At 55.1% G+C, this 26,061-nt stretch overlaps 1 protein-coding gene across 3 annotated transcripts in view; it reads left to right on the forward strand.

Annotated features, from left to right (window-relative positions):
• Window positions 1-4,074: 4,074 nt before the first annotated feature.
• The window catches only part of CNTFR (ciliary neurotrophic factor receptor), a 38,142-nt gene continuing 16,155 nt past the window's right edge, over window positions 4,075-26,061 (forward strand). Inside the window, exons 1-3 of one of the 3 annotated variants that reach the window (XM_059142135.1) lie at window positions 4,075-4,093; window positions 12,472-12,581; window positions 24,271-24,352. In XM_059142135.1, coding sequence (XP_058998118.1) covers window positions 24,271-24,352 — 82 coding nt within the window. In that variant the 5' untranslated portion in view covers window positions 4,075-4,093; window positions 12,472-12,581. Of the gene's footprint in view, window positions 4,094-4,328; window positions 4,509-12,471; window positions 12,582-24,270; window positions 24,353-26,061 lie in introns of those variants that run through there. The other 2 variants (XM_059142134.1, XM_059142136.1) reach the window with 2 other exon arrangements.

Below are 26,061 nucleotides of genomic sequence, written 5' to 3' on the forward strand. Positions count from 1 at the left end.
ACATTTTCTTCCCTCCTCTTAGACTCCGAACTTTCAGGGGCTTCCTGAACCTTAATCCTTCCTCCTTTCAGGGATTTCATTCTCAATGTCTCAGGTTGCCTTCCAAACTTCCTTCTTAGCAAAACAGGAGGAACTGGGGTTAGACTGGCGTTAGAACTTCCAACTAAGGAGGAAAGAAGGGTATCAAAGAAAAGGAAGGGAGGCTTTGGTCTATCCAAATAATTTAGAATTCTTGTAGAATACAATGGGATCAGTAGGCAGCAAATTTGAGGGGGGCCTGGAGCAGGACTGAAAGCGCTGTTTCTATCAGAGTGGTTTAGAGGGCCCCAGTGAGGAGGGAAGTGTAGGTAACTCCGGAGAACTGAGGGCAATTCGGGCTGAATACTTAGGTTTCTCCATTAGAGTTGCAGCTCTCTCCTAGTTTCTACCTTTAGGGAATCTTTGCCCTTTTCTGGTGCCAAGGTTGGAAGGGTCAGGGCACACTTAGGCAGTGGTCCAAATAACAGAATTCCAGAAGGGGCTCTGCAGCATGGGAGTGTGGTAAGTGAGCCCTAGGTGCTGTCCCAGAATAGGGGTGAGTCCCCCCTGGGGAGCCAGGCTGGACCCTCAGTGTGTGTGTGTGTGTGTGGGTGCTCAAGGAGCCCCCCTCCCTAGCTCGGCCCGGGGCTGTGTTAGGATCGGGTTTCTCGGCGCCTGGAGCCTCCGCGAGGCCGAGCTGTTCCCGGTCCCCGGCCAAGCCGCCCCGGGCGCTGGCACTGCGAGAGGAAGCAGGGGAGGGGGGGCGCGGTGAGGGGGAGTGAGAGGGGGGAGCTATGAGGGCTTTTACGTAACTGCCTCCCAGAGCCCGCCCCTACTGCTAAGTGACTTTGTGGGACTGTATGATTGACAGTGTGTGCCTATGAGTGTGTGCCTCTGTGACACGTGGTGTGAGTGCATGGCTGTGTGTGGGGCTAGATCTGTGTGTGGGGATGGTGTACAAGTGTGTGATTTGGTGAATCCTGCCCTTCTAGGACCTCTAGCTGCTAGTTGCAAGCAGAGGACCCTGATGCCCAGTGGAACATAGTAAGGTTGGATATAAACATTTGACTCTTTGAGACTGAGTATGTGACTTTACATGATGGTGTATTTGGTATTTGAAGGCAAGACAGAGAGCCTCTTTGTATTTTTACCTTTGGGTAGCCAGATACGTGACCACAGTGGAGCTTTCTGATGGTATGGCTGGTTAGAAGAGCATCATTTCCCAAAGGAGCACTAGAAAAGGCAGACTACAGGAGGTGGGGTGGAAGCTCTCTTTCCCTGAGGGCACATCAGTAGGAATGGGGGCAAGGGTCCTTGCTACCCAGTCCTGGGATGGCCAAGTTGATTCCTGAGAGCGAGGGACACAAGGTGGTCCCGGGTTGGGTCACGTGCCATGGTGGAGTAAGGTGGAGCCAAAAATCCTGCCATACAGCCACCTGTCATGGCAGGTGTAAAACTCCGAGAATTCAAGGTCAAGAACTTCCCTCAATTTCCCAAGGCCTTCCAGGGTTATCAAATCTGAAAACTACACTACTTGCCTGCAGGAGAGCTCTGAACTAAGGGAGTTATTTCCTGATGCCCCTTAAGGGAGAGGCAGATGTTGAAGAATGATGAAGATGGGATGGGGCTGGGGGGAGGGTATCAGTGAAGTGGGGTTTAGTTTAAGGATAAGTGCACCATGACGGAGAAGGGGGCTGGTGCAGAGCTAGGGCGGCTGGGAAGAGGGGTGCCTAATAAAGCTTGAGAGGAGAGGCACCTGGCTGGCTCAGTCCCTAGATCATGTGACTCTTGATCTCAGGGTTGTGAGTTCCAACCCCACCTTGGGTGTAGAGATTACTTTTTAGAAAAATTAAATCTTAAAAATAAATAAATAAATATTTAAAAGTTTGAGAGGAGACTCGACCAGATCCTGCAAGGGTTTTTAAGCCCCACCTAAGAAGCCTGCCTGTGCCCCCACGGCTCTGGGATATGGGAGTGTTCAACAACAGAGGCTTAGGAAGCTCATAAGCTCCTGGGCAGATAGGGCATTGAAGGCGGCAGGAGCGGAAACGTAATCTGTTGCCCCAGCCCCGGTGGTGGCAGAATCTGTTCGGAGGGCGGCGGAAGGGAAGGGGCCGCACCCACAGGTTGTTCCGTAGGTGGGCGCTGCCTCTGAGACAGATCTTCAGACTTAGGGGTTACGCGCCTCTCTAACTTCCCGCCAGGTGTCGCTGCGGCACCGAGGAAGCGAGAGCGGCCGATGGGTGCTGCGCCTGGAAGTTGCTGAGGATCAACGGATGCCGGGATCCGGTCCGACGTGCGCCTCTTGTCCTCGCTAATCCTCTGACAGACCCACATGTCCGGCTCCCGGATCCCGGTTGCCCCGCGCAGACCCTGCCCCGGGACCCGCGGACTTCGGCACTGCTGACTGGTGGAGAAGGGATGTTGTCCGGGGTGAACTCTCTCCTCTGCTTTCAAGAAGGAGGCAGTGTCCGGGACACAGGAGGCTCTGGAGGTCAAGTCAGCCCACCAATGACCCGCCGATCTCAACGCCCTTCGGCCCCTCGAGGGGAGCGGGGCCTCTTGAGCACCCAACCTCATCCAGGCCTAGTTTTCGCGCTGGGCCCTCCTTCCCTCTCCCAGTTTCTTCGCACAGCCCCCGCTCTTTCCCGGTTCCCACCATCTCATCCTCGTCCGTGGCTCGGGACTCTGGAGGCTGCGGGCCCAAGAGACCAAATAGGGAACGCTTACTGTGAATGGAGATGGACGGGGTCTCAGCTGAGAGCCATTATTTCGCTGTGTGTCTTTAAGCGCCAGCCAGCCCTCTCTGAGCCTCAGCCCCGGCTGACCCCTACCGATTGCACCGAGGGGATTTTTGAAGCCACGGAAGTGAAAGTGAAAAGCCCCGGCAGTGGCGCGAAGAAGGTTTTTCCTTTGCAACCAGAATCCCTGAGGCACTTCTTGGGAAAGGGCCCGGGCACTCTGGGCAGCCTACTGGGGAAGGGCGTGAGGAAACTGCGAGATAGTTCCTTCCCCTCTCCCCGCCCCCAGCCCTGGACCAGCTCCCAGGAGGGGCAAGGCGCAGGGATTATGGGTCAGAGGTCAGGTGAAAAATCCATGGGGTGGAGACGGGGGTGGGTCACTCGTTCTCCGCTTCTGGCATTCAACCTTTCTGTTCCGCTCTCGCTTGGCTTCAGAAATTGGTCGGGTTGTCTAACCTTAATCCCGCATGCTGTAGCCGGACTGGAGGCCTGGGGGCAAGTGAAGTGAGCGCACTGGACGCTTAGAGGCCCAGGCTGCGAAAGGAAAACTCGAGGGGTGAACCTCCAGCGCCAAACTCGCGCGTGCTCAGCATTCTGGAACTGCCCATCCAGGCATAGAGAGGGCACCCTCCCTACCCGGTTTATCCCAGCGGAGGTTTCTCCCCAGGCCATGGGTCCCGTGGGGCGAAGAAGGCCAAGGTGGTTGTGGTCACCGGAGACTTGGTGGGAGATGAGGGCCTGGGCTCCCAGCCTGGTCCATCCTGGTCAGGGGGGCGTAAAGCCCCCTTTCCTCCGCGCGGGGAGTGTGTGTTTGTGACTGTGAGGGTAGTCTTTGCTGGGAGCAGCAGGAATAGGGGAGGGGCAGAGACTGCTGGCCTCCAGGACCCAGATTGGGGTCTGGGGGCTCTGGCTGTGCTCCTCTCACAGAGATGCCGGCGGCAGGACCCTCAGAATGGGCCCAGGGTGTGCCAGGGTGTCGGTACGAGGCACTCAGGGCCTGAACAAGCGGGAGCGTTCAGCAGTAGAGACCTGGCCAAGGCTGAGTGAGAGAGGGAGCGTGAATGAGCGACCTGGGAGGAGGGGGAAGGGGGGGCGCGCCCAGCGTCCCTAGGGGATCCCGCTGAGTGGGTGCGGGTACGTGTGCACGCGCGTTTTTGAGACCCGCGGTCGGCCCTGCGCAAGAAGCACAGGGGCCACAGCCGTCTGGAGGGCGTTCCCAGGAAAGGGCGAATGTGAGCGGGCCACGCGTGCCAGTGCGGGCGAGTGTGCCAGCGGGGGGAGGGTGCGTGCGAGCGCGAGTCGAGTGGGAGTGGGGGCTCACAGGCCTGAGCAGAGTGAGTGTGTCCGCGCGTGCCAGGCGCGGGAGCGTGCCAAGGCGGGGGCGCGCGGGGGCAGTGGCCGGGAGGGGGTCGTGGCGCGCGGCCGCGGAGGCGCGGGGAGACAAGGCGGGAGGGGGAGGGGAGCGAGGGCGCGCGCGGCCGAGTGGGCGCCCGCGGTCACATGGGCGAGGGAAGGAGGGAGGGAGCGCGCGAGGGAGGGAGGAGGATGGGGGGGTTAAAGCCGCCGAGCGCCGAGGAGCCGGTGCAGAGCGGGCGGCGGCGGCGGCGGAGGAGGCGGCGGCTCCAGCCCGCGCGGCGCGGGGCTCGGCAGCGGGATTCGGCAGCAGTGCTAGCTCCGCGCTCCGTGCCTCGCTCCCTGCCGGGGGTGGTCGAAGGGCGAGGCGCGGAGTCCCGGTGGCCCGAGGGCGCGGTGAGTACCCCGCGGCGGACCGCGCGCGGCCGGACCCACAGACCTCTGACTGACCGACAGACCCGCGGCCCTCGTGCGCGCGGGAAGAGGGAGAGGACACGCGTGGGCCCGCGACCCGGGGGGAGAGGGAAACGGGAAAGTTCAAGGGAAACTTTGCCCGCAAACTCGGGGGCGGGGGCGCGTGAGAAGCCGCCCCCCGCGTCCTGGCGCGTCGGGGGGGTTGGGCGTGGTGATGGTGGGGGCGGACAATCGGCTGGGGGGAGGTGGCCGGGGCGGATTGTCCTAGCGTCCCTATTCTCTCTCACCCCTCAGCAGCGCGCGCGGGGTCTGGGAAAATTCCGGAACTGGGGGGTCGTAGTGACCCCCTCGCGCCCGGAGGCGGCTTCCTTCTCCCGCAGAAATCTAGACTTCAAAGCGCCCAGGGGTGTGAACGGACGGCTGCGCGTTTGCCAGCGTCTGTGAATCCGCGCGCGCGCGCGCGCGTGTATGTGTGTGTGTGTCTGTGTGTGTGTGTGTGTGTGTGTGAGATCCTGCCTGTGGTTTCCTCGTGAGTCCGCCTGTATGCACCTCCATGTGGTGGGTTTCCTTCAGGGTCTCTTTGTAAGACCTCCTGTGTTGTGTGTTTGTGTGAGTCCGCTTGTGGGGTATCCCCATCTCTTTGTGAGCCTGCCCGTGTGTGTTTCCCCTGGTGCGGCACTGTGTGAGACGGCTTGGGTGTCCCTGTGTTGCTCCAAGGAGTGTACCTCCCCGTACGTGGGGGCTGGGCCTCGGGGAGGTCACCAGACGGACAGCTCTGCTCCCTGGTTCCTCTCCTCTCCCGAGCCTCTCCTCCTGCATCTAGCTCTCGAACTCGCTCGCTCCCTTCGTCCCCTCCCCCCTTCAGTAGCTTCAGGCGGGCAGGACTATTTCACGCCTTGTTGAAAATTCAGGATTTTCTTTCCCTTTCCCTCTAGTCTCTCTTTTTGAGAAGCCTCTGTGTGTGTCTTTGTGGCTGGCAGCTTGTCTGCAAAACTAGGTGTATGTCTGCATGCCACTGGGGGAGTGTGTCTGTAACTCTAGTTGTTTTGCTTGTAACACTTGGTATATTTGTGTCTGTGTCACTGGGAGTGTTCATGTGGCTGTAATCACGGAGGTGGGACTTTGAAATGCTGGGTGTATTTGTGCCTTTACAATTGCTGTATGTCCAGGGGGTCTGAAACTGTATTTTTGTGTGTCTAACTCTGGGTGTGATAGGTCTATCATTGCTTGTGTGGGGATGGGACTGGAACAATTGAATATTCCTATGGCTGCAGGGCTAGCCAGGGCTTGAGGGGTGGAGGGGCCTGTGTTTCTCAATAAACTATGCCTCTCTGTCTCCACTGTCAAAACCCACACAAATCCTCTGAATTGGTTCTTGGGGTTCCTGGTCAGGATTGGTGACAGGGAGCTAAGGTTCACACTCCATCAGGGCTAATAACTCCAGCAGATCCTGACCTTATACAAAGACTAGGAGTTTAAAATTCAAATTCAAGGCTTCTTGGAGCTTCAGAATTCATACCCAGATTCACACTGGGACATGTAAATGCATATGGACTCACATTTAGAATTCTCAGAACAATGGGACTCACACTCACATTCATACTTAAATTTGGGGGCTTATATCCAGCTCTACACTCCAGTCCTAGGGTTTACAGTCTGACCCACACTGGGACTCCAGGCTTACACTTAGATTCACATTTCTGTCCTGAGGCTCATAGCTTTACATTGAGACCTGGAGCCCATGCTCAGAATCTCACAGGGTTCTAAAGTTCATACTTGGTCCTCATTTCAGATTCACACTTACATGCTGGGGCTCATACTCAGAGTCACTTTAAGACCAAGGGCTCACACTCAGACTCCCAGGGGAAACTGGGGCTCACATTTGAACTCAAGGACTCACACAGGACACTGAAGTTCATGAACTCATGTTTCCATCTTAGAGCTCACTCTCAGATTCACACTAGCAAGATGATCACTTCCATCCTGGGTTTACTTAGAGACCCGGTGGTCACACTCAGACTTATATTCCTGGTGATTACATTAAACTCACTTCCATCCTGGGGCTTAGACTCACACTAAAGCTCTAGTGCTCAAACTCAGACTTATGCTTCCATCGTAAGACTTTTATATTCCCCATGAGGGCCCTGGGGTTCACACTTGGAATCACACCTAGTAATGGCTCCATCCTGAGGCTCACATTCAAATTCAAACTAGGGTTGTGGTGTTTACACTCCTAGTGAAACTTGGAACTCATAGTCAAATACACCCATATTTTCTTTGGTTTATGGTGTTATGAGGGTAGTTGGGTAAGGAGCAGAGACTGTGACAAGACTTGTCCCCTCCAGAGGTAGGGAGGAGAGGGGATACATCTTTAGGCATGTCACTCACTTGGGCTGTGGGCTGATGGAGAGGGTGGTGGGGAAACCCTGACCCAGTTAGAGTTGAACATTTCTGTCTTTCTTTCCACATGGAGACTAGACTATATTGGCAGAAATGTCTGAGTGGCTTTTTGGTACAGAAGTGATATATACTCTATATATCACTGATATATATGATATATACATGTGAGTCTCCCATGTGCCATGTACATCACATCCCCCTTAAATAGTTTTGGGTACCCCTTTTGTGGTAAGAGAATCACAAGTGAGTGTGGGGGAAGACTCCTGTCCTCCCAAGACATTTTTTCCACCCCAATCATCCTTAGTATGGAAGGAGTATGAAGGCTGACTTGATAAGAGGGTAGACCTCTGGCTCCTTTGAACATTCCAGAGCGTGGGATTCCTGACTGGAAGGGAGATGGTAGCCAGATCTGTGATGAGAAGGTAGCTGAAGGAGGAGACTGGACTGAAACCCACCTTCCCTCCTCTGCCCTGCCTGGAGAGGAAGGGTAAGGGCAGAGTGTTATATTGTGTCTCACGATGTCTCAATGTCTCCTGGAATGTCTGTTATGCTCTTATCCTATCTCTGTGGTATGACCAGTGTTCTCTTCTCCCTAGAGCAGAGAACAGTAGCCCTATGGGGGAGAGTTGGGCTACGTTGTAACCTATCTTAGGACTCCACCTGCCTTAGAGATGCTGCTGGGCTTACACGCCCTCCCTGTTATGGAGGCCAGCAAGTTAGGGCTTCCTGAAGTACACAGTCACCCTATGGGCACCTCGAGGGCAGTAGGAATCTGGCCCTTAGGCTCAGATGGCTGGGCTGTATCAACTCCCTGTCCCTGGAGGGGACACATGCTCCCCAGCCCCCCTATGAGGGTGGGGGGCTTGAAGGCAAGGCAGCCTGCTCTCTGCCCCCCCATGGTGAGTTGAAGTGTAAATGAATCAAAACATATGGAGCAGATTTTCTTTGAAATGCAGATGGGTTGGGGGGACCATGTGTGCCTGGTTTGGTGGGGGGGGGTCCCAGAGAACTAGGAGGCTGAGAAGAGAGCTGACCCCTCCTCCAGACCCACCATGAGGTGAAGGGAATTGGGGAGACCTCAGCTGTGTAAACTGTGGCCCTCGGTGACCACATCCACCCAGGCTCCAGCTTCCTGTGGGGAGGGGGTGGGGAAACAAGAGGTCCCTGTGGGCTGAGAGTGTTGAGGTCATTACCCTCCTTTATCTCAGTCTCGAGAGGGCAGAGAGAGCCCCCAGAGCCCAGAGCCATGCTGGAGGGGGAGGGGTCACCACAGCCAGGAGCTCTGGGGGCCAAGGGGTAGAAGAGGGAGCTGGGGCAGATGTGAGGCAGAATTAGACCCAACTGCTTGCAGAACCAAGTCCTGGAAGCTGGGACTACAGCTGCAGTGGAAGGAATGGAAGCCAGACTATGATGGTGACTTCTGGTCAGACTTTAGGAAGGTACTGAGGAATCCTCAATCCTGTTGGAGTTTTTCCAGACCTGGGAGGGTCAGTATGCCCCACCAGGCAGAACCTATACTTTCTCCTCACAGAACACATCAGGGTTACATAGTAATTGCCTGTGAGCTCTGTGGGAGGGGGGACTGGGTCTGCTTTGCTCATTGGTGTACACTGCCCCAGCACAGACTTTGTCACCAGTAGGAAGACCATGTGGAGTAAAAAATGCATCTTTTCCTCTCCCATCCAACTGAGTGCTGCATGTGGGCAGAACCATATTCTCAACTCCCAGCACAGTACCTGACAGGGATTAGGTGCTCAATAAATGTTGAGGAATGATAAATAAATAAAATGTTAAAAAAAAAATGTGGGGGGATGCCTGGGTAGCTTCAGTTGGTTAAGCATCTGCCTTCAGCTCAGGTCACGATCCCAGGGTCCTGCTTCTCCCTCTTTTGCCCTTCCCCCTCTCCCCTCCTCACCCTCCCCCCACTCCCGCCTTCCCCCCAAACCCCCCTCCTATGCTCTCTATCTCAAATAAGTAAAAATCTTTTTTAAAATGTTGAGGAATGAGTCCTTGAGTGGGACAAACCATAGCGAGAGGGGATTCTCTGGAGTTTGTGACTTGAGATCCAACACACTCTGTTGTATTACCCCTATTTGGCTCAAAGAAACGCTGAATGATTTGCAGTCTACACTAAGGAAGGACTTGCCTGCAGTCAGGGAAGGAGTGTGGAGGATAGGCAGCTTCTTCCTTGAAAAGGTCAGGACTAAGGGAGACTGGGACAGGGTGATGACCCTGATTCTGTGGCAGGGGTTGGAGGTCACTTCTGTCCTCTCCCAGCTTCAGGATTTTTCAGAAGATGGGAAAGCCCTTTTCTCCTCATGTGATGGAATGTGTCCCTTGGTCTCTCTAGGTCAGGGTTTCTTGGACTCTAGCCAAGACAATGGACCCCACCTCTAAGCCACTGAGGCTAGGCTCTGAGGTTGTTTAGCTGCTGTAGACACCACAAATTGTATTAGTTATTAATGTTTGTCTGAGAACACGGGGTTCTGATCCTAAAAATACCCTATCCAGCCAGAGCCTAGGAGTTGTTGGTGTGGGCTGGTATAGCAGTAGTGCAGCCTGATAAGATAGATGCTGGGAGACACTAGAGAGTATGGGGAAACTGAGGCAGCATGGGCCGGAGATGCACAAGAGACAGAGTCTCTGTTTTATTTGGAACAAAGATTTATAAAATTAGTGGTGTCAGTTCTTCAAATTGTGGCAACACATAGAGTAATCTATTGTCTTACGCTGCAGAAAATTTCCTTCTTGGAAAGTTTGAAGATACGTCTGAAATCGGACATAAAAATTAAATAGTCAGTAGTAACCATTTCAAGTCCAGCTTCGGGATGTTCCAAAATAAGTATGTGACAAAAAAAAAAAAAAACCAAAAACCTTCCCCAGGTAGCCTTTTCTGAGCCACTGCCCCCAACCCTACCTCCTGGAGCCCTTCCCCACAGCCTGAGTCCCAGTGGAGTTCCTGCACCCCCCCTTTCATCGGCCCCCCGACCTCACATCTGACCCTGAGGCCTCTGTGTATCTCCTCTTCCCAGAAGATGGATGTTGCACAGTGGTCCCAAAAAAGGTAAGAAGATCCCAGCCTCTGAGGGCAGATGCCGTGTGACCTTGGCTTGTAAGCTGACCTTTCTGGGCCCCTCTGTGAAATCGCAGGATGGGGGGGTTGGGCCCTGGCCCAGGCCCGGAGAGAAGGCGGTTTTGGCACTCATCCAGGTCCCTGACGTCAATGACTCTCCAAATAATGGAATCAATATTGGGGGGGGGGGGCAAGCGTGAACCAGGCCCCAGCGATTAGAAACAGATCAGCACAAACCCGCAGCTGATTCTGATAGAGCTGCCTTGGAGAGCTAGGGTGGGAGGCCTGGAAGGAGGTAGACCTGGTGGGGGGCTCAGGAATGGAGGTGGAGCCACCAAGTGTCCAAAATATGAGGGTGCACAAGTAGGCAGAGATTCTGGGGCTGCTTGGGTTGGAATGATGGGGTGGGGCTGCTGAACTAGTCCCTTCCTCCTTTGAGCCTGTGGGGTTCCAAGGCTAGGGAAAGTTTAAGAATGAAGACTTTTTTCAACCAACAAGTTATAAAGAGTCGGGCAAGGGGAGTTCAAAGCTCATTTCTCTGCTTCCCAGACTTGGGCTCCTAGGCCATGTTAGGGGTCTCAGGTTATACCCAGGTTAGGGGAGAGAGCTAAATGAGACCTGAGGGAGATGATCTTTTGCTTGGAGGCAGAGGGCATTAATCCCAAATAGAGAGATGGGTATTCCCTCTCAGATTGGGAGCCAGGCCTCCTCCATCAGCCTGTGTCCCCTCAGCCTCCTAGAAGGCAGTAGGTGAGGAGCAGAGGGCCATGGGGGCCCACAGCGGCTGGCCTGGCGGCATCTGACAAAAAACAGGAAGAAGGGCTGGGGGAGCAGCTGTAATTATGGGGCATTTATTATTAATCAGATGAAATTGCTGGAAGCAGCTGGTGTAATGTGCGTAGCGATACAGACTCTGCATGCCCCTCCAACACATGCACACACACACACACACACATGAGCCATGCGCAGTCTGAGCCTTGTTTGCTTACACAATTCTTTTCTTGTGAAGGCTAGAGGGCTTTTTTTTTTTTTTTTTTTTTAAGTGATTGCTATACCCAACATGGGGCTCGAACTCAAAACCACAAGATCAAGAGACACATGCTGTACTGACTGAGCCAGCCAGGCACCTCTGGAGAGCTCTTTATGTGTGTCTGTGTCTGTTTATGTTGGTGTATATCTGTGTCTTTTCATGTCAGCCTGTACCCTCCTGTCCCTCTATTGTCTCCTTTACCGACTATTTTTTGGCCTGATGAGTGCCTCTGTCTCCAATGTCCTCTCTGTCTCCCTCTCTTAGGACCTGTCTCTTGGTGTGTCTGTATCTATCACCACCAGCCAGCCTGTCTCTGACACCTTATTTTAGTTTGTGGCCATGTCTCTCTGGTTGCATTTTTGTGCCAAATTAGATGATGTGGAGGCCCTTTCTCATGGGTGTTTAGGTACCTGATCATGCCTCTGTCAGACACAGCTGGGACCTGTTTTTTTAAGGGGAAGAGAGGAAGTTGGACCCTGAGGATCTCTTGGGGTCTTGTAGAAAGTGAGGGCTCTGTTAAGTGACTGGAGCCCATAGAAGCAATTGTGGCTTTCAAGACAGCCCTGGGTACAATACTAGCTCCTTTATCAACTACCAGTTGTATGACTTTGGACAAGGTGCTCTTGTTCTCTGAGCCTCAGTTTCCTCTGTAAAATGGAAACAGGATTACCTCCAAAGGTTGCTTTGATGATTCTGTACAAAATGTATGTTAAGTACCTACCATGATATCTGACTTACTACAAACTCTGAACAAGTGTTAGCTGTTACAGTTATTACTGGAAAAGGCACTGTGCAGGCAAGAGAGAACTGCAGAGGTAAATTGGTATAGCACACAGGCTTCAGAGCTAGGCTCGGACTCAAATCTGTGCTCTGGAACTAATCATCTATGTGGTGTTAGGCAAGTTACTTAACCTCCCTGAATCTCAGTTTTTTCAACTGTCAAATGGAGAATAATTATAGACCCCACTTCATGGAGAGGTCATGAGGATTAAATGAGATAATGCATATGAAGTGCTTGACACAGTTCCTGGTACATAACAGATGCTCAATAAATCATCGTGTTGACAAAGCAGAGGGAAGAGGAGAGTATAATGGTGGGTGTTTTTGCCCTGCCAGTGGCCACGTAAGAAAGCATGTGATGTTCAGGTACTTGTACCTGTGAATTGGTTGTGTGGGGACTTTGGATTGTCTGGGGGTGTATGAGTATGTATGCATATATGGTGTTAGGCCACTTCTGGCCTTCTTTTTCTCCCTGTGGCTTTGAACCTGAAGTTAGCAAAGGGAGTGCTCGAGGGAGTCTGGACTGTTTCCAACTTTCCCACTTATCTGCTGCCTGCCTCAGTCTCCCCTTCTCTCAGTGAGGTTGTATGGAATGAGTTCTTTTTTGGACTTAGGCCTGTGGCTCCTCTGTGACCTCTGATTTGTGCCCTTTGCCCTCCTAGAATCCAGCCTTGTCACATCATCCTGCCCCCTTGGTTTTGGAAGTCCTGGAAACAGTCGGTCTGGAGGAGGAGGACATTGATGTGCTCAGTTTGCAGCCAGTGGTGAAGAGGTATGTGCTGGGGACCTAATGAGGCAGGTCCATCTCTGGCACTAGGCTGGTGCAGTGGAGCTACAGGCTTGAGGATGTGAGTGAAGAAGGGCTTGAGAGCCCTTCCTTCTCTTCCTCTGTTCCTCCTCCTGAGGCTTTTCATGTCCATAAAGTGGAAGGGACTTACCTGCAGTCACACAGGCAAGGGCAAAGCTAGGTCTGCAATGAGAGGGCTGAATCCTGGATGTGGGAGTATGTTGTTTCATTGTCTGTTTCCTTTTCTACCCCCAAAGCATCTGTCTGGCGTGACTGGGGGAGCGGCTGGGCTTGCAATAGATGGGATGGGGGTCAGAAATTCCAAAATCTTCTGGGGCCAGCCTTGGGGCTGGGCTTGACTCTCCCTGCCTTTCATTAAGGCCAGCCAAGGCCCCCGATTGGCAGCCCTGGGTGGGGGGCGTCCAAGGAATCGAGGCGCTGGAGCGGAACGGAAGGGCCTATTGTCCAAAACCCGCCAGAGGCCCACAAAGGCCAGCCGGCTTTTCATCTCAGCTCCCAAACAGACTGGCCATTTTCCCGGCCCAGGAATGGGGGCCTGACTGACCCTTCAGAAAGAGGACTGGGGTGTTGTTAGGTGGGGTGGGGTATCCCAGCCTGACACATGGCTATAAAAGAAACTTAAAATGGAGCTGGGGTTCTGAAGAGGAGGAAGGGAGGCTCCAGAGGGGCTATAGAGAGTTAAGCTTGCAATCTCACTGTTCCCTGAGGACCCAAGGACATAGGGTAGGGTATCTGATAGAAGTTCTGATTTATGCAGCAATAGATAATAAATATTTATAGGGGGCACAACTGGGAGGAGTCTCAAGGCTTGTTAGTAAAGTGAGCTCTGGCTGTGAGGGTAAACAGTCCTCCCCCACAATTGGGAACACCTTATCTACTTGGAAGGGTGCCAGAGAAGAGAAGGCTAGTAGTGGTCAGGCAAGAGGCTGGGCTCCCTGCAGCAGGAGGGACTGAGGCCAGACAGCAGAAAAGTCTTCCTCCCCAAGAACAGTAGCTCTGATGCCCTGACCCATATCTCTGGGGATCCCAGAGGATCGCAGAGAGCCGGGGAGGTAGAGAACACCCCCGGGGGTTAAGAGTTAGACAGCTTCTGTGGGCCCCCACCACCCACTCAAGAGGAGGCTGGGAGGCAAGACTTGGCAGTTCTGTCCACCCTCCCTCTGCAGCACCTCCAGCACCACTTTAAAAACAGCTTTTTAATTTAACAAAGTGGATGAAAAACTGTTTTTGGAAATAAAAGATATCTGCTGTCTCCTAGGCTAGCACTCAGCCCTTGTAGAGAAACTCTCTCCCGGTTTCTCCCTGCTGCTGGTGGCTCCTTTCCTCTCTCTCTCTCTCTCTCTCTTTCTCTTTCTTTTTCTTTTCTTTTTTTTTTTTTTTTTTGTTTCTGCTCCATGGCCTTCTAGTTTCCCCTTGGCTTCCCCCTACCCATCTCCCATATCAGCCTTCCTGGGAGTCTCATCCTCAGTCTCTTATCTCTGTGTCTCTGCATCTCCTTTTGTCTTTCCTCTCCTCCGGGTCTCTCTTCCAGGGCTTGTCTCTCTCCTGAATCGTCTCTGTCTCCCAGCCTGACTCAATCTCTGTCTCCCTCCCCCCCTTCTCCCCCAACCCCTGTTCTAAATGGGTCTATTTAAAACACCCGATGCTGCCAAGTCAGAAAAGCGTCTCCTGATAAAGCGCATTAGGCCGGGGAGAGGGAGGGAGAGGGAGGAGGATAGAGAAGGAGGGAGCAGGGAGCAGGGAGCAGCAGGCAGATGGATTGATCCAAGCCCGTAACCCCATTAATCAGGCATCAGGCATTGTGGGTCCCCCCCTCCCTCCTCCAGCTTCAACCCCTTCTGAGCTAAAAGCCCCTTAAATATTTATCACCCCTCCCCCATGGGGTGAGGGGAGGGGTGTGTGGTCCTTGGTGTGAGCATCCCCAGCTGCCTGGTGCTCCCCCCAGTGTGTTTACACATGTGCACATGAGCTTATACGTGCGTGCATGGGTGTGCATACCTAACAGGCTCAGGGCCCATCCTGTCTCCCTTCACCCCCACCATAGAGGAGCCCTGGAATCTGACCTGGGTCTTGCCCTTCCTGAAGAGTTGGGCATATAGAATACGGAGACCTCTAGGGTCAATTGGGGGTCCTCAGGCCCCCCAAAGTGTAGTAACTGGAAGACTGGGTGGCCCAGCACTATCATTCTCACAGGGCAGGAAGGTGAACTGGGGTCCAATGTCCAGATTCCGCCAAATTCCCAGAGCAGGAAGTAACTTGGGGAATAGAATTGGGGACTCCATGCTCCTAAAGTGCACAAAGGTAACTTGGAAGGCTGGCTGAAGTTCTCCCTTTATCCTCAAAGGGTAGGAGTAAGACCTGGAGGTGGGTAGAGGACTTTCCATTAACCTCAGAAATTTAGGGGCCTGACCTGGGCCATCACCGCCGAGAGTGGGAAGAGGGCCACTCATTGGGGTGATGGGGAACTGGGTCCCACATCTAATGGCATATTGACCCCCCCTGGCTGCAGAGGTCAGTCAATCCTGCGACTGGAAGGGGTCCGTCGGAGCTGGCCTGAGGCAACTTTGCCCTGGGCTCCGGGAGGGGGGAAAGGGAGGCCCGGGCTGCCCTGGGCTTGAGGAGGGGCCCGGCTCCGAGCCGAGGGCCCCTTCCTCCCTCTCCTCCCCCAGCATCAAGTGCCACATCTCCTCCTGACTCAGACAATTAGATTCAAAGGATGACCTCACTGCCTGCCGTCCCTCACTCGCTCCCTCTGCTAGCTCGCCTCGCTCGCTCGCTCGCGGCGCGCTCCTTCCTCCCCTCCTCCCGGCCCGCTCGCCGCCTCGCTCCCTTGCTCACAGCTCAGCCCGGCCCCTAGCCCGCCCGCCCGGACTCTGGCTGTTGTTGCGGGGGGCTCCTATAGCCCCCCACCAGGCCAGCCCGGGCCTCCTGGGCCCAAGCCCTGTGCCCTGGGGGCCCGATGCCCGAAGGCTGCCGGGCGGACCCACGGGGCGCTGGAGGCACCGACTGGGCGCCTGCGCGGGGACCCAGGTCAGTGGCCGCGCGGCCGCGGGGCCGGAGAACTTGTCACCCCCACCTCCGCCGCTGAGACGCCCCCGCCCGCGCCCGCCCACCAGCCCGCCTCGAAGCTTCCCGCTCCTTTCTCGGCCCCCGCCCCCCGCGGCTGCTCCGCGCGCTCCCCCTGCCAAGCTGTCTCTCTTCTTTCTCCCCCCCACCCCCCCGCAGCCCCCCTGCCTTTGCAGCCAGTGGGAGGGACTGGGACTTCCTGAGGTCCCAGGGATGGGGCTAGGGCCCATTGGCTGCAATCGGCCCAGGCCTCAGAGAGAGGAGGGGGCTCTGGCTGTGTCCATTGGCCTGGGGGAGGGGACCACCACCTGGGTGGGAAGAGGGCTACCGAGAGAGAGGCCCAGGGTGTGGGGGTGACATCTACACAGAGGGGGATGAGCTCTTGATATCTTTCTTTTCTCACATCCTGTGGGCCTCTTGCCTGGCTTCATTTGTCCCCACCTCCTAGCAAACTTTAGTCCCCACTGCCTAGTTTCATTTGGTCCCCACAGCTTGTGTTCTTTTGTGCCATGTCACCTGGTTTCCCTAGACACTGCTGCCTGATTTCTTTTGTTGGCACTGTCAGCCAACTGAAGTCCCTATCACCTGGCTTGGTAGGATTGCCCTACCTGGTTTCCTTATGTCCTGTGGTGCCTGCTGTCTGGTGTTTGCTTCCCTGCCTGGCTTCCTTGGAGCCTCTCATGCTCCCTTTAGATAGGGCATCAGGGCCCCAACTACACCTGGAGCAGTAAGTGCTAAGGATGTCATCAGCATTGCCATTTGTTCCCCGGTTGGGGCCTGACCAGCACAGCTTGAATTCCATTCTGCCTGGACAGCGACACAGCGTCCTTTCTTGTGATGGGTGGGGGGGTGCAGGGCTACAGGGTCCAAAGACCTTAAGGATTCTTGTCTTCAGTGGTTAGAGGAGCACTGGCTTGGCCAATGCTGTCCCCATCTCTCTTTGGGCCTAACAGTGATGACAGGGCCTTGGCAGGGGCTGGGGGTCAAGGTCTGAGCCACATCTCCTCCTTACCTTGCCTCTTGTAGCCAGGCCTGACAGGCAGGTGCACTCTAGATAGTTGTGGGCACAGAGAGGTTTTGAAGAGGTTCGGGATCACACAGCAGGTGGGTAGGCTGAGAGCTGCTGCTGATTCTCATCTTGGAGAAGAGGAGTTGCTGAGGGGAAGCAGGAGGTGCCTGGGGAGTGGGCTGGTTTGGGGGGTTTTCTGGCTCCTGCTATTATCAGTGCCACCATCTCTTCACCCAGGGGCTTCTCACCACCAACACCCCCCCACCCCCCATCCCCCCCACTACCCTCCCCCGCTGCCCAATCTGGCCTGGGTCTCTGTCTGCTTATTCCCAAATGCTGGGAAAGCAGGGGCAGGGGAGGAAGGAGCCATCTAGGAAATTATCCTATTTACTTGCTTTTTAGGGCCCAAGAAATTTTGTCCTTCCCTTTTCCTTCCTTCCTTTAGCCACCCTGAGCTTTAACCTCCACCCCCCAAGTGCAGCTTGGGCCATCCGAGGTCCCAGCATGGAATGACTGTTGTGAGTGTGTATCTTTGTATTTCCCACTGCCGGATGTGGGAGCACAAGAGGCTGAGGGTGACTGGGGGACTCTGGGTTTCTGAAGGTGCAATGGTATCTGTGTGGAAGACAGACTGCTTTGAGTGTGTGATGGCATCCATATGTGAGCCCGTGACTGTTGTGAGCGAGCACGTGTGAGAGTCTGTGTATGTGACTGTGACTGCAGTACATGTGTGTGCACAGTGTGTGTGAAGCTGCGGCAGTGGGTGTCCACGTGGGAGGCCAAGATGTGCGGTCACGGTGGTGAACTCTGAGTGCCAGTGACTGTGAGAGGCCACCGGCCTGTGTCTGTGAAGCTCTGGCTGTGTGTGTGTGTGTGTGTGTGTGTGTGTGTGTGTGTAGGTGGGGAGGGTTTCGGAGAGTGCTGCCAGGTGGTAGTGAAAATCCACGTGTGGGCTACATCTTGGGGAGAGGTGAGCCCTGGGTGCTGTGTGACCCTGAATTGCTGGGGAGTGTGTGAGCCTGTGTGTGCACGTACTCATGCCTGTGTTTACCCATCAGGAACAGATTGCTCTGGCTTCCCCACTGCGAGGAGGGAGGAAGGGGGAGGAAGGATGGCTTGCTTTTGCCCAGCAGACCAGAAGCTTCCTCAGAAGTAGTGTGTGCAGTGTGAATGCAGGGTAGGGGGGCAGGGAGAACAGGACACTGTTACATGAAGACAGGCGAAGTTTCTGTTCCCTCCACTCGAGCTGTCAGAAAGCCCATTTTCAGTTCTTTTTGTTAAAAACCAATGCTTCCTATGAAATGCTGCCCCCGCCCCACCCACCCCAGCCCCCAACCCCGCACGCTTGTGTGCGCATGTGTGTGTGTGTGTGTGTGTACACACAAGCTTGCAAGCATAGGCCTTTGAGGGTGTGTCAGTCCCATAGCAGTGATGGGGCCAGGGGTGGGGTGGTGGGGTTTAGTGAGAGATCCTGGGCAAATAGGTCTTTGTCCCAGCCCCCAAGTCTTGAAAGCTATTCTGTCCATCCTCTCTTCATGGAGGGCCTGCAACCTCCTTCTGGCCCTGCCTCATAGGCTGGGAGCCCTGTTCCTGTGGGATGTCCCCCCACCCCACCAGCTAAGGGAAGTCTTATTCAACCCTATTGCTCTGCCCATCCCCTACCACTGAAAGGGAGTTCCTCCAGATGTCTAACCTCCTGCTGCAGTGGTCTTTCCATCCAAGAGGAGCAGCCCCCACTCCCGGCAAACTTAACCTGACTGGTACATGGCCTTTTTCTAGGTAGAGGTGTCCTCCCAATTCTTCTAGAAGCCAGAGGAGACCCCGGACTGGGGGTAGGGGATTTGGTGCTTGCACGCCAGTTTCTGTGAAGTTGTGCAGAGCCCATGTGCCCAAAGGGAAGATATGCACTTATCTGCTTCTTCCTCTTCCCCATTTGAAGGGCGGGGGACTGGTCCAGATGACTTTTGAGGGAGAAAGCCCAGGCCTTTTGCACCTAGAGGGTTGCTTAAGCCCAGGCCTGCATATATGTGTGTATACAAGCCCATGCCAGGCCACCAGGCAGCATGCAGGGCCCTCGGTAGGGCTGCACATCAGGGGCATGGGCTGTGGGATTCAGACTGTTGCCTCCCCCAGGCACCTCCCCACGGCCCACCCAGGCCCCCAGCTCCTCCACAACACGCCTGCACACACGTGCAGAAGGGCATGCACATGCTGATCTCAGGGTCCCCGCAGTGCAAGAGGCTGGGGGTGGGGGGTTTGAGCACTCAGAATCCGGGCTGCTGCCAAAATCCACTGGAATCTTGTCCCCCCCAGGCCCCCATCTCCGGCTGTGGAGGTCACATTAGCAGGTGCGGATACCCGCCTCCCCCCAACTCACTCACACTGAGCCGCCTCCTTTTCCACAACCTCAGCCAGCGGCTAGAGCTGGGGGACTGCTCCCTCTGCCTTCCTCCTGGCCCCCCTCCCACTGGTGCTGAGCTTCTCCTGCCCCCTTCTATGGGAAGAGACGGGGGGTACATTTGGGTGGGGTCCTTTCCCCTGAACACTGGGGCTTGACCCTGGAGTGGGTGAATGTGTGGTAGCCCAGGAGGAGATAAGGCTTGAATCCTAAACCCAGGCACTCCTATGCCCCTCGAGGTGAGGGCATCAATAGCTGAGAGAAGGACCAGCTGTGGATTCAGAGAGAATGAGCCAGAGACAAGAAACAGAGATAGGAGGTAGAGACACCACAGGGAATGGGAGCCTGCCCAGTGGCCAGCCAGCCCCAGCCCCAGGAGCTGGCCCCTGACCCAGGCCCACCCCCTCCCCAGTGGGGGGTCTGCCGGGCCAGCTGCCAGGGGCCAGGCCTCCCTCCTCAGCGAATTACACCCCCCCCCCCAACACACACACCCTCTGGACTGCTTAGGCCTCTGCCCCCGCCCCCACCGCCCACGCTGTCCAGGCTGCCTGGGCCTGGTGGGATCTGGGGGCCTCTTGGTCTCAGCCTCTCCTCCCCCTCCTGGAGCTTCCAGCCAGTCCTGACTGTCTCTCCAGGCACTCCCTCAGCCAGTGCTGCTCCTCCTTGCCCACCACATCCTTGTCTCTGTCTCTGCCTCTGCTCTCTCATTTTCTCTTTCCACCTCCAAGTGAAGGTGTCTCTTTCCCTTATTCCACCCTAATTCCTCTGCAGGTCTGAGGCCTCTAGAGTTCCCACACTTTTGAGTCCTTTAGTCCATGCTATCTCCTGTCCTGTGTCCTTGCCTTTTCTCAGGATGGGTCCTCTACAGCTGATGTGGGGAGAGGGAAGGGGGCGAGGCCCTAGGACAAAGTGTCTTTTCCCTCACACTGAGGGATTCTGGAGTCCATTACCTAGGCATACTAGAAGCTGTGGCCATGCCATAGATTAGGTGCCCTCCCGCAGATCCAAATGTTCCTGACCTCACCCAGGTCCAAGACCCTGGGTGGGTAGTGCAGGCCAGTGACTTTAGTTAGAGCTGGGCCCCAGCCAGGGGTGCTTAGAACCCCCCACTCTGACTCTGGATGTGGCAGGGATTCCTGAGGGTTGGGCCTGTGTAACCTTCTGCAGGGATACATAGGAGCTCTCCAAACTCACACCGCCCCCCCAGGTTGCACCTTCAGCTGGTCAAGGGCTGAGGGTTGGGGACATAGGGCATCAGGGACCTTGCTGGGGCTAGAGAGAAGGGTCTTGGGCCCTAGATCTTAAGCCAGACTTAGAAACTGAGTAATTGAGGTCCCTAAGCTGGAGCCTGTCACTGTGTCTGCCAGCATTCCTGCTAGTGATTGCCAGCCTCTGTGGTGCCAGTATTACTGTGGGCTGCTGTTATTCTGTGTGACTGTCCGTGTTACTAAGTCTGACTGTCAGCATCTCTGTGTTACTGAGGATGCACCTTCGTTGTTACTCTATGTGACTGTCAGTCTCATTGCGTTTTTGATTCTGGGGTTATTGTCACTGTGACTGTCTGTGTCAACAGGTATCATTGTCCCATTTGTTGGTGTCATTATTTGTCATGTCACTGTAATGACTGTTAGCACCCCTGTATGCCATTGTCAACTATACCTGTGTCATTTTCACTGGGTGTTGTTCTCACTGTGTAATGGTGTCTTTGTGTCACAGTGGGACAGTGACAGGAAATTGGGGGCCCAGGATTTGTCTCTTGATGCATCACCTGTGTATGTGTGTAATGATGGCACTGTGAGGTTCTGTGTCAGGAGAGGTCCTGGGCTCCTTGTGCTAACAGGAGTGTGGGCTGCTAGGTACTGGCCCCCTTCCTTGTTGGTAGAGTGTCTTCTGTTGCCTCCTCATCGTGCGGCTGGGGCTAGTGGCAAGGCTGGCCCATGCAGGGGTCTACAGAGAGCTTCAGCCAGTTTGCATGGCCCCTATCTGAGGCCATGGGATTTATCCTCCTGATCTATCCCAGAGCCATGGGGTGTGGACTTGGAAAATTCTTGGGGAAGATGCTCTTTGCCCTGGGATGGGTGGCCTGAGATGAGCTAGGGCAGGGTGGAGGTAGAGCCTGGATGCCTCTGGCCTCAGCTTCCCTACCTGGGAGTGGAACCAGCTGGGACTCTGAAGGAAGGGAAGAGTGAAATTGGCTTGGGGCTTTCTGGATCTGCAGGGGCAGAGATGGGGTGGGGTAGGGTAGGGTTTTAGTCTTCCCTTATCCCCTGGGTGCTGCACTTCTCGGTCTCCAGGGAGAAGCCTTGTAGCCTCCAGGAAGGCTGCACCGACAGCATCCTCCCTCTGCACTGGGGGAGGTAGGTGGGCTTAGAGAGATGCTCTAGGATGGGCACAGAGACCCTCTCTGGATCTGTCCCTTCCTCTGCCCTTGGATCTCTGCCCATCCCCTGTGGTTCCCATTTCTCTTTCTGGGTCTCCTCTCCCATTTCTCCCAATCTTGGTCTCTACTTGTCTCCTGGGTTTTGGCTCATGGCTTTCCCTCTCTGCTTCTCCGCTCCCCCCTCCCTGGGTCTCTGCCTTTGCTGAGTGCCCCCAGCCATGCGGTGTCTGTTTCGGTACCCCATCCCCCACTCTCTGCAGCACTCGCTCTCACTCTGCTCTCCCATGGCTGCAGCCCCGTTGGCCCAGGGCCCGGCCCTTACAGTAACTCATCGGGCTGATGGAGGCGACTTTGATGAAGAAGCCACCCCTCCCCCTGAGGGGGCCTGAGTGTGTGTGTGTGTGTGTGTGTGCACACTCATGCCAGGCTGTCTTTTTGCCCCTGCACCCCCAACTGGGACCAGGAAGGAGCTGGGAGCAGAGGGCCACCCTGTCCCTCTTGGGTCCTAGATCTAACCTTGGTCCCTTCTGCTTCTGCTGGCCCTGGTTCCTGCCCCCTGTGGTAGGCAGTGGGTCCTGGCACTGAGGTAGTGTATCTTCCTAGCTGTAAGGACAAAGGCACGGACAGATAGCAGAGGTGGTGGGGCAGCATCTGAGAGCTGCCTGCAGGGGTTGAGGTGGGGAACCAGGTAGGTCTGTAGCCTCTTGCCTGCCTCTCTCTCTCCCTCTCCCTCCTTCCCTCCCTCTGAATTCAGTCCCTGGGTTCATTTCCTGGCCCCACTGCTCTCAGACTATGAACTATGACATTGGCCATTGTCTTAACCTTCTAGGCCTGAAGAGTAGTTGAAGATAGGGGAGTGGCTGAGGGTCAGCAGGAGCCAGGCCAAGTGGTAGCTGAGGCCCTGGGAGTCACTGATGTGGGAGGAGGAACAGCCAAAGCCACCTGGGCCTAGAGAGACAAGCTGTGCCAGGGAGGGGCGGTCGGCGCACCTGCTGCTGGGGCTAGAGAAAGCCAGGTGCAGATGGGGAGGGCTTGCCTGGTGAGGGCTCAGTGCAGTTACGGGCAGGCAGGAGCCCCGTCCCATAAAGGAGCCCCCGGAAGTCAGATTCTTCCCAGCTCTCACACTCACTGCTACAGGCTGACACCCACATCTGTCTCCTCCCTGCTGTAGCTCTGTTTGCAGTTTCTCTGGCAGTTCTCTGGCTGTATGTCTGGCTGTTTGTCTGGCAGTGTTTCTGACAGTGTCTCTGGCTGTGTCTGGCAGTGTGTCTGTGTGTCTGAGTGTCCCTGGCAGTGTTCTTAGTGGTGCAGAGACTTCCTGACTGAGCATCTGGCTCTGGCTCTGGCTCTCCTTCTAGCTGTGTTTTTGGGTGGATGCCTGTTTGTGTCTGTCAGTTTCTTTGGTATTTCTCTGCTTGTGTGTCAGGCAGTTTCTCCGGTGTGGTTTCCAACAGTGTCTCTAGCTCCCTTGCTATGTCGATGCTGGTTTCTGTGCCTGGGTTTCTTGCTCTTTCTCTGGGGGTAGGTCTGCTTGCATCTGGCCGAGCCTTTTAAAGTATTTACTGGTGGACCCTTTGGTTGTGTGTCAATCTTTCTCTGACCAAGCCTCTGCCTGCTTCTCAGGTCCTAGCTACCTGCTTATCTGGCTTTACCTGACAGTGCCTCACGCAGTATCTCTAGTGTATCTCCAGCTGTGCATGCAGCTCTTTCTCTGGGACTTTGTCTGGTTGTTTTAGACAGTGTCTTGGCTGTGCGTCAGGCTGTATCCCTAATAGTACCACTTACTCTGCTTGAGTGTCTGGCAGTATTCCACTCTGGATCTCTCTTTCTGTCTGGTTGACGGGCCCCCTCTGTCTTCACACTGGGGTAGGAGAGTCCTGTTTGAGGCTTTTTTTCTGCAGGAAATTGTTACTTCTCTGCCCTCGGGTGTGATCATGTATTGGGGTAGAGTGGGGGGCAAGCAGTTGGAGCTACCCCACGAAGCAGGGCCACAGATGAGGGGACCCCTGGATCCAGACTGGCTTCTGGGGATATCCTGACTGCTTTGTGTACCTGCAGAGGTGTGTGTAGACACAATGCACATCTGGGCTGCGGGTCTCAGGCTCCTGAGGCATGTGTCTAGGGTGAAGGATGGGCTGGGGCCCCTGACAAGGAGTTACATGTGACATGCTCTCCTTCTCTCATGGTCACTGTACACTGAAGCGAAAGCAATATCTGACCTTGGTACCCTGCTGCTGTGAACATCCCAGAGCCCAGTGGCAAGGCTCACAGAGGGCTGGGGGTGCAGATATGAGGGGCTTTAGAGCATCAGGGTTTCAGGCCTTCTCCCAGGGGCGCAGCAGAGGACCTTCCATTCAAGGCAATAATAGACCTTCTGTTAAGTTCAAACATCACTCTTTTGGTTTGCAGTGCTTAGAGCTAATTAGCCAACCTCACCAGTAAAGTTTTTATTGTTGTTGTTTTTTGTTTTTAAAATGGCTATAGCATTACCCGTGTTCTATAACTCATCTGTGGTTGATGACATCCTACAGCCAGCAGCCTTATCGAACAACAAACCGCTATAGGTTGCCTCCTACCATCTTAGCTTGGCTCCAGATGCCAATAATGTTGCTTTCTGTTGCTTGAAAAAGAATCCTGAGCCCCATTAAGAAGGGCATTTGGGGTCAAGATACCTAGCCCTAGGGCTGGAATCACCCAGTCTTGCCTGAGAACAAGGAGGGCTCCCCAGGAGGTTCCTGCCTGGGCTGATGCTGCCCCTTCCTTTCCCCCCAAACCCCCTCACCCCCATTTCTCCTAGCAGATGGCTGCTCCTGTCCCGTGGGCCTGCTGTGCTGTGCTCGCTGCCACTGCCGTCGTCTACGCACAGAGACACAGTCCTCAGGGTGAGTGCTGGGGGAGAGGATTCTGAGGGGTGGGGTGGTGCTCCCTGCTCACCCCCACCCAAAGCCAAGCATGAGCCCTCTGCGTCACAGCTGTATGCATCTACCCAAGACCATATCCTGGCACGTTCTGGCTTGTCACATGTGAACACCCATGAGTCCTATGACACTGATATGCTGGTGACCCACAGTCCTCCAGTCACTCCACACGGTCCCATGCTGATGGTGTCTCTGGCTTGATGAGCTGTTCCTCTTCCTACTGGAGTGGGTGCAGGTAGAGGGTACAGGCAGGTGGGATGGGAGTTGGGGGCTGCGAGGGGTAGGGCCCTGTATAGTATCATTGAAATGGGATTTCATTTGAAATGGGGTTTGTGGGGGTGCAGTGGAAGGCACTGAGAGAGACAGAGGCCAAGACTTCTCCCTTATCCCAGAGGGAAGGTGGAGACAGAGGTGGCAGACTGAGAACAAGATGTGGGGATGGGCAGGGCGACCAGTGGGGGAGGGCTGGCATCCTGAGAAAAGGACGGGTCTGTCATCTGGAATGGTGGGAGGGGGCAGGGATTGCTCTGGTGGGGCCACTGGCCCCCCACCATTTGTCCAGGGAGGGCTCAGTTCTCCCCACAGCCCACAAAGCAAGAAGCTGCCCCCTGCTGGGAAACAGGTGCCCTCTTAACTTGACCACCAGAGCTCAAACTGCATTTGAGGCAACACCTCACATGGCTCCATCAGCATAAGGTCTGACCTTGAAACTCCTCAGACAAGTGCTGAGCTATATGGAGCTCTCCCCTTGGATGTGTCCTGCCCTCCACCACCCTTGGCTGGATTGGATAGAGGCAGAGAAGGTTGGGGCACTTCTGGGGCCCAGGCGCAGAGCACACGCTGCCACCCTCAAGACTGTGGGTTAGAGGAGGGCAATGAGTCAAGGCTCCTGTGCCTTCTTCCTTGTGAGACTGACACTGAGACCCAGAAAAAACCTAGCCCCCATCCCCCTGGGCTGCTCCCCAGTGGGCAGGGAGTGAAAGGATTGCCAGGCCAGCCCATTAACCCCCACCTGCAGTCAATCTGTCTTCAGCTTGTGTGCTAATCTAACTTGCTTGGACCTCTGGTGGCCACTCCCCCTGGCCTGGGCCCTGCTCTGTACTGTGGGTAAAGGCAGAGCCACAGGTGCCCAGGGGCTTGAGCAGTGAGTCCGCCTCTCTGAGAGTGGATAACTGTCCCAGTGCATTAAGCTGTGTTCTTGTGTGGGTGAGACCATGTTCCTGTTCGAATGCATTTCTTGGGTTGTATTCTTGGGGGCTGTGCCCTGCGTGTGACATTGTCTGTTCATGTGTGACTGTGCTCTTCATGGGGCTTTGTCCTTGTGGTTGAGACTGTACCCTGTATGACAGTTTGATAGTTTCTCCCTGTTTCTGTCTCTTTGCATGTTTGTGTCCCTGTTCAGTTGTCTCCCTTATGGGAGACTGTGCCTTTATGTGTCAGTTTGCCTCTGGGGGACATGTCCTCCCTGTGCATGTGTGTGATCGTCTTGTACTAGGTGTTAACCATCCCTGAACTGGGACTGGGTCCTTGTGTGGCTGTGACCTTGTGGACAGTTGTTCTGTGTGTGTTCTCCTTGTGGTGACTGTCTTCATCCTATGTGTGTGGTGATGTGAAGTTGCTTAGGACTCCCGGGGGACTGTTTCCGGCATGTGGTCCTCATGTGAGCCTGTGTG

This window comes from Mustela lutreola, chromosome 12 (genome assembly GCF_030435805.1).
Source record: "Mustela lutreola isolate mMusLut2 chromosome 12, mMusLut2.pri, whole genome shotgun sequence".
NCBI lineage: Eukaryota > Metazoa > Chordata > Mammalia > Carnivora > Mustelidae > Mustela > Mustela lutreola.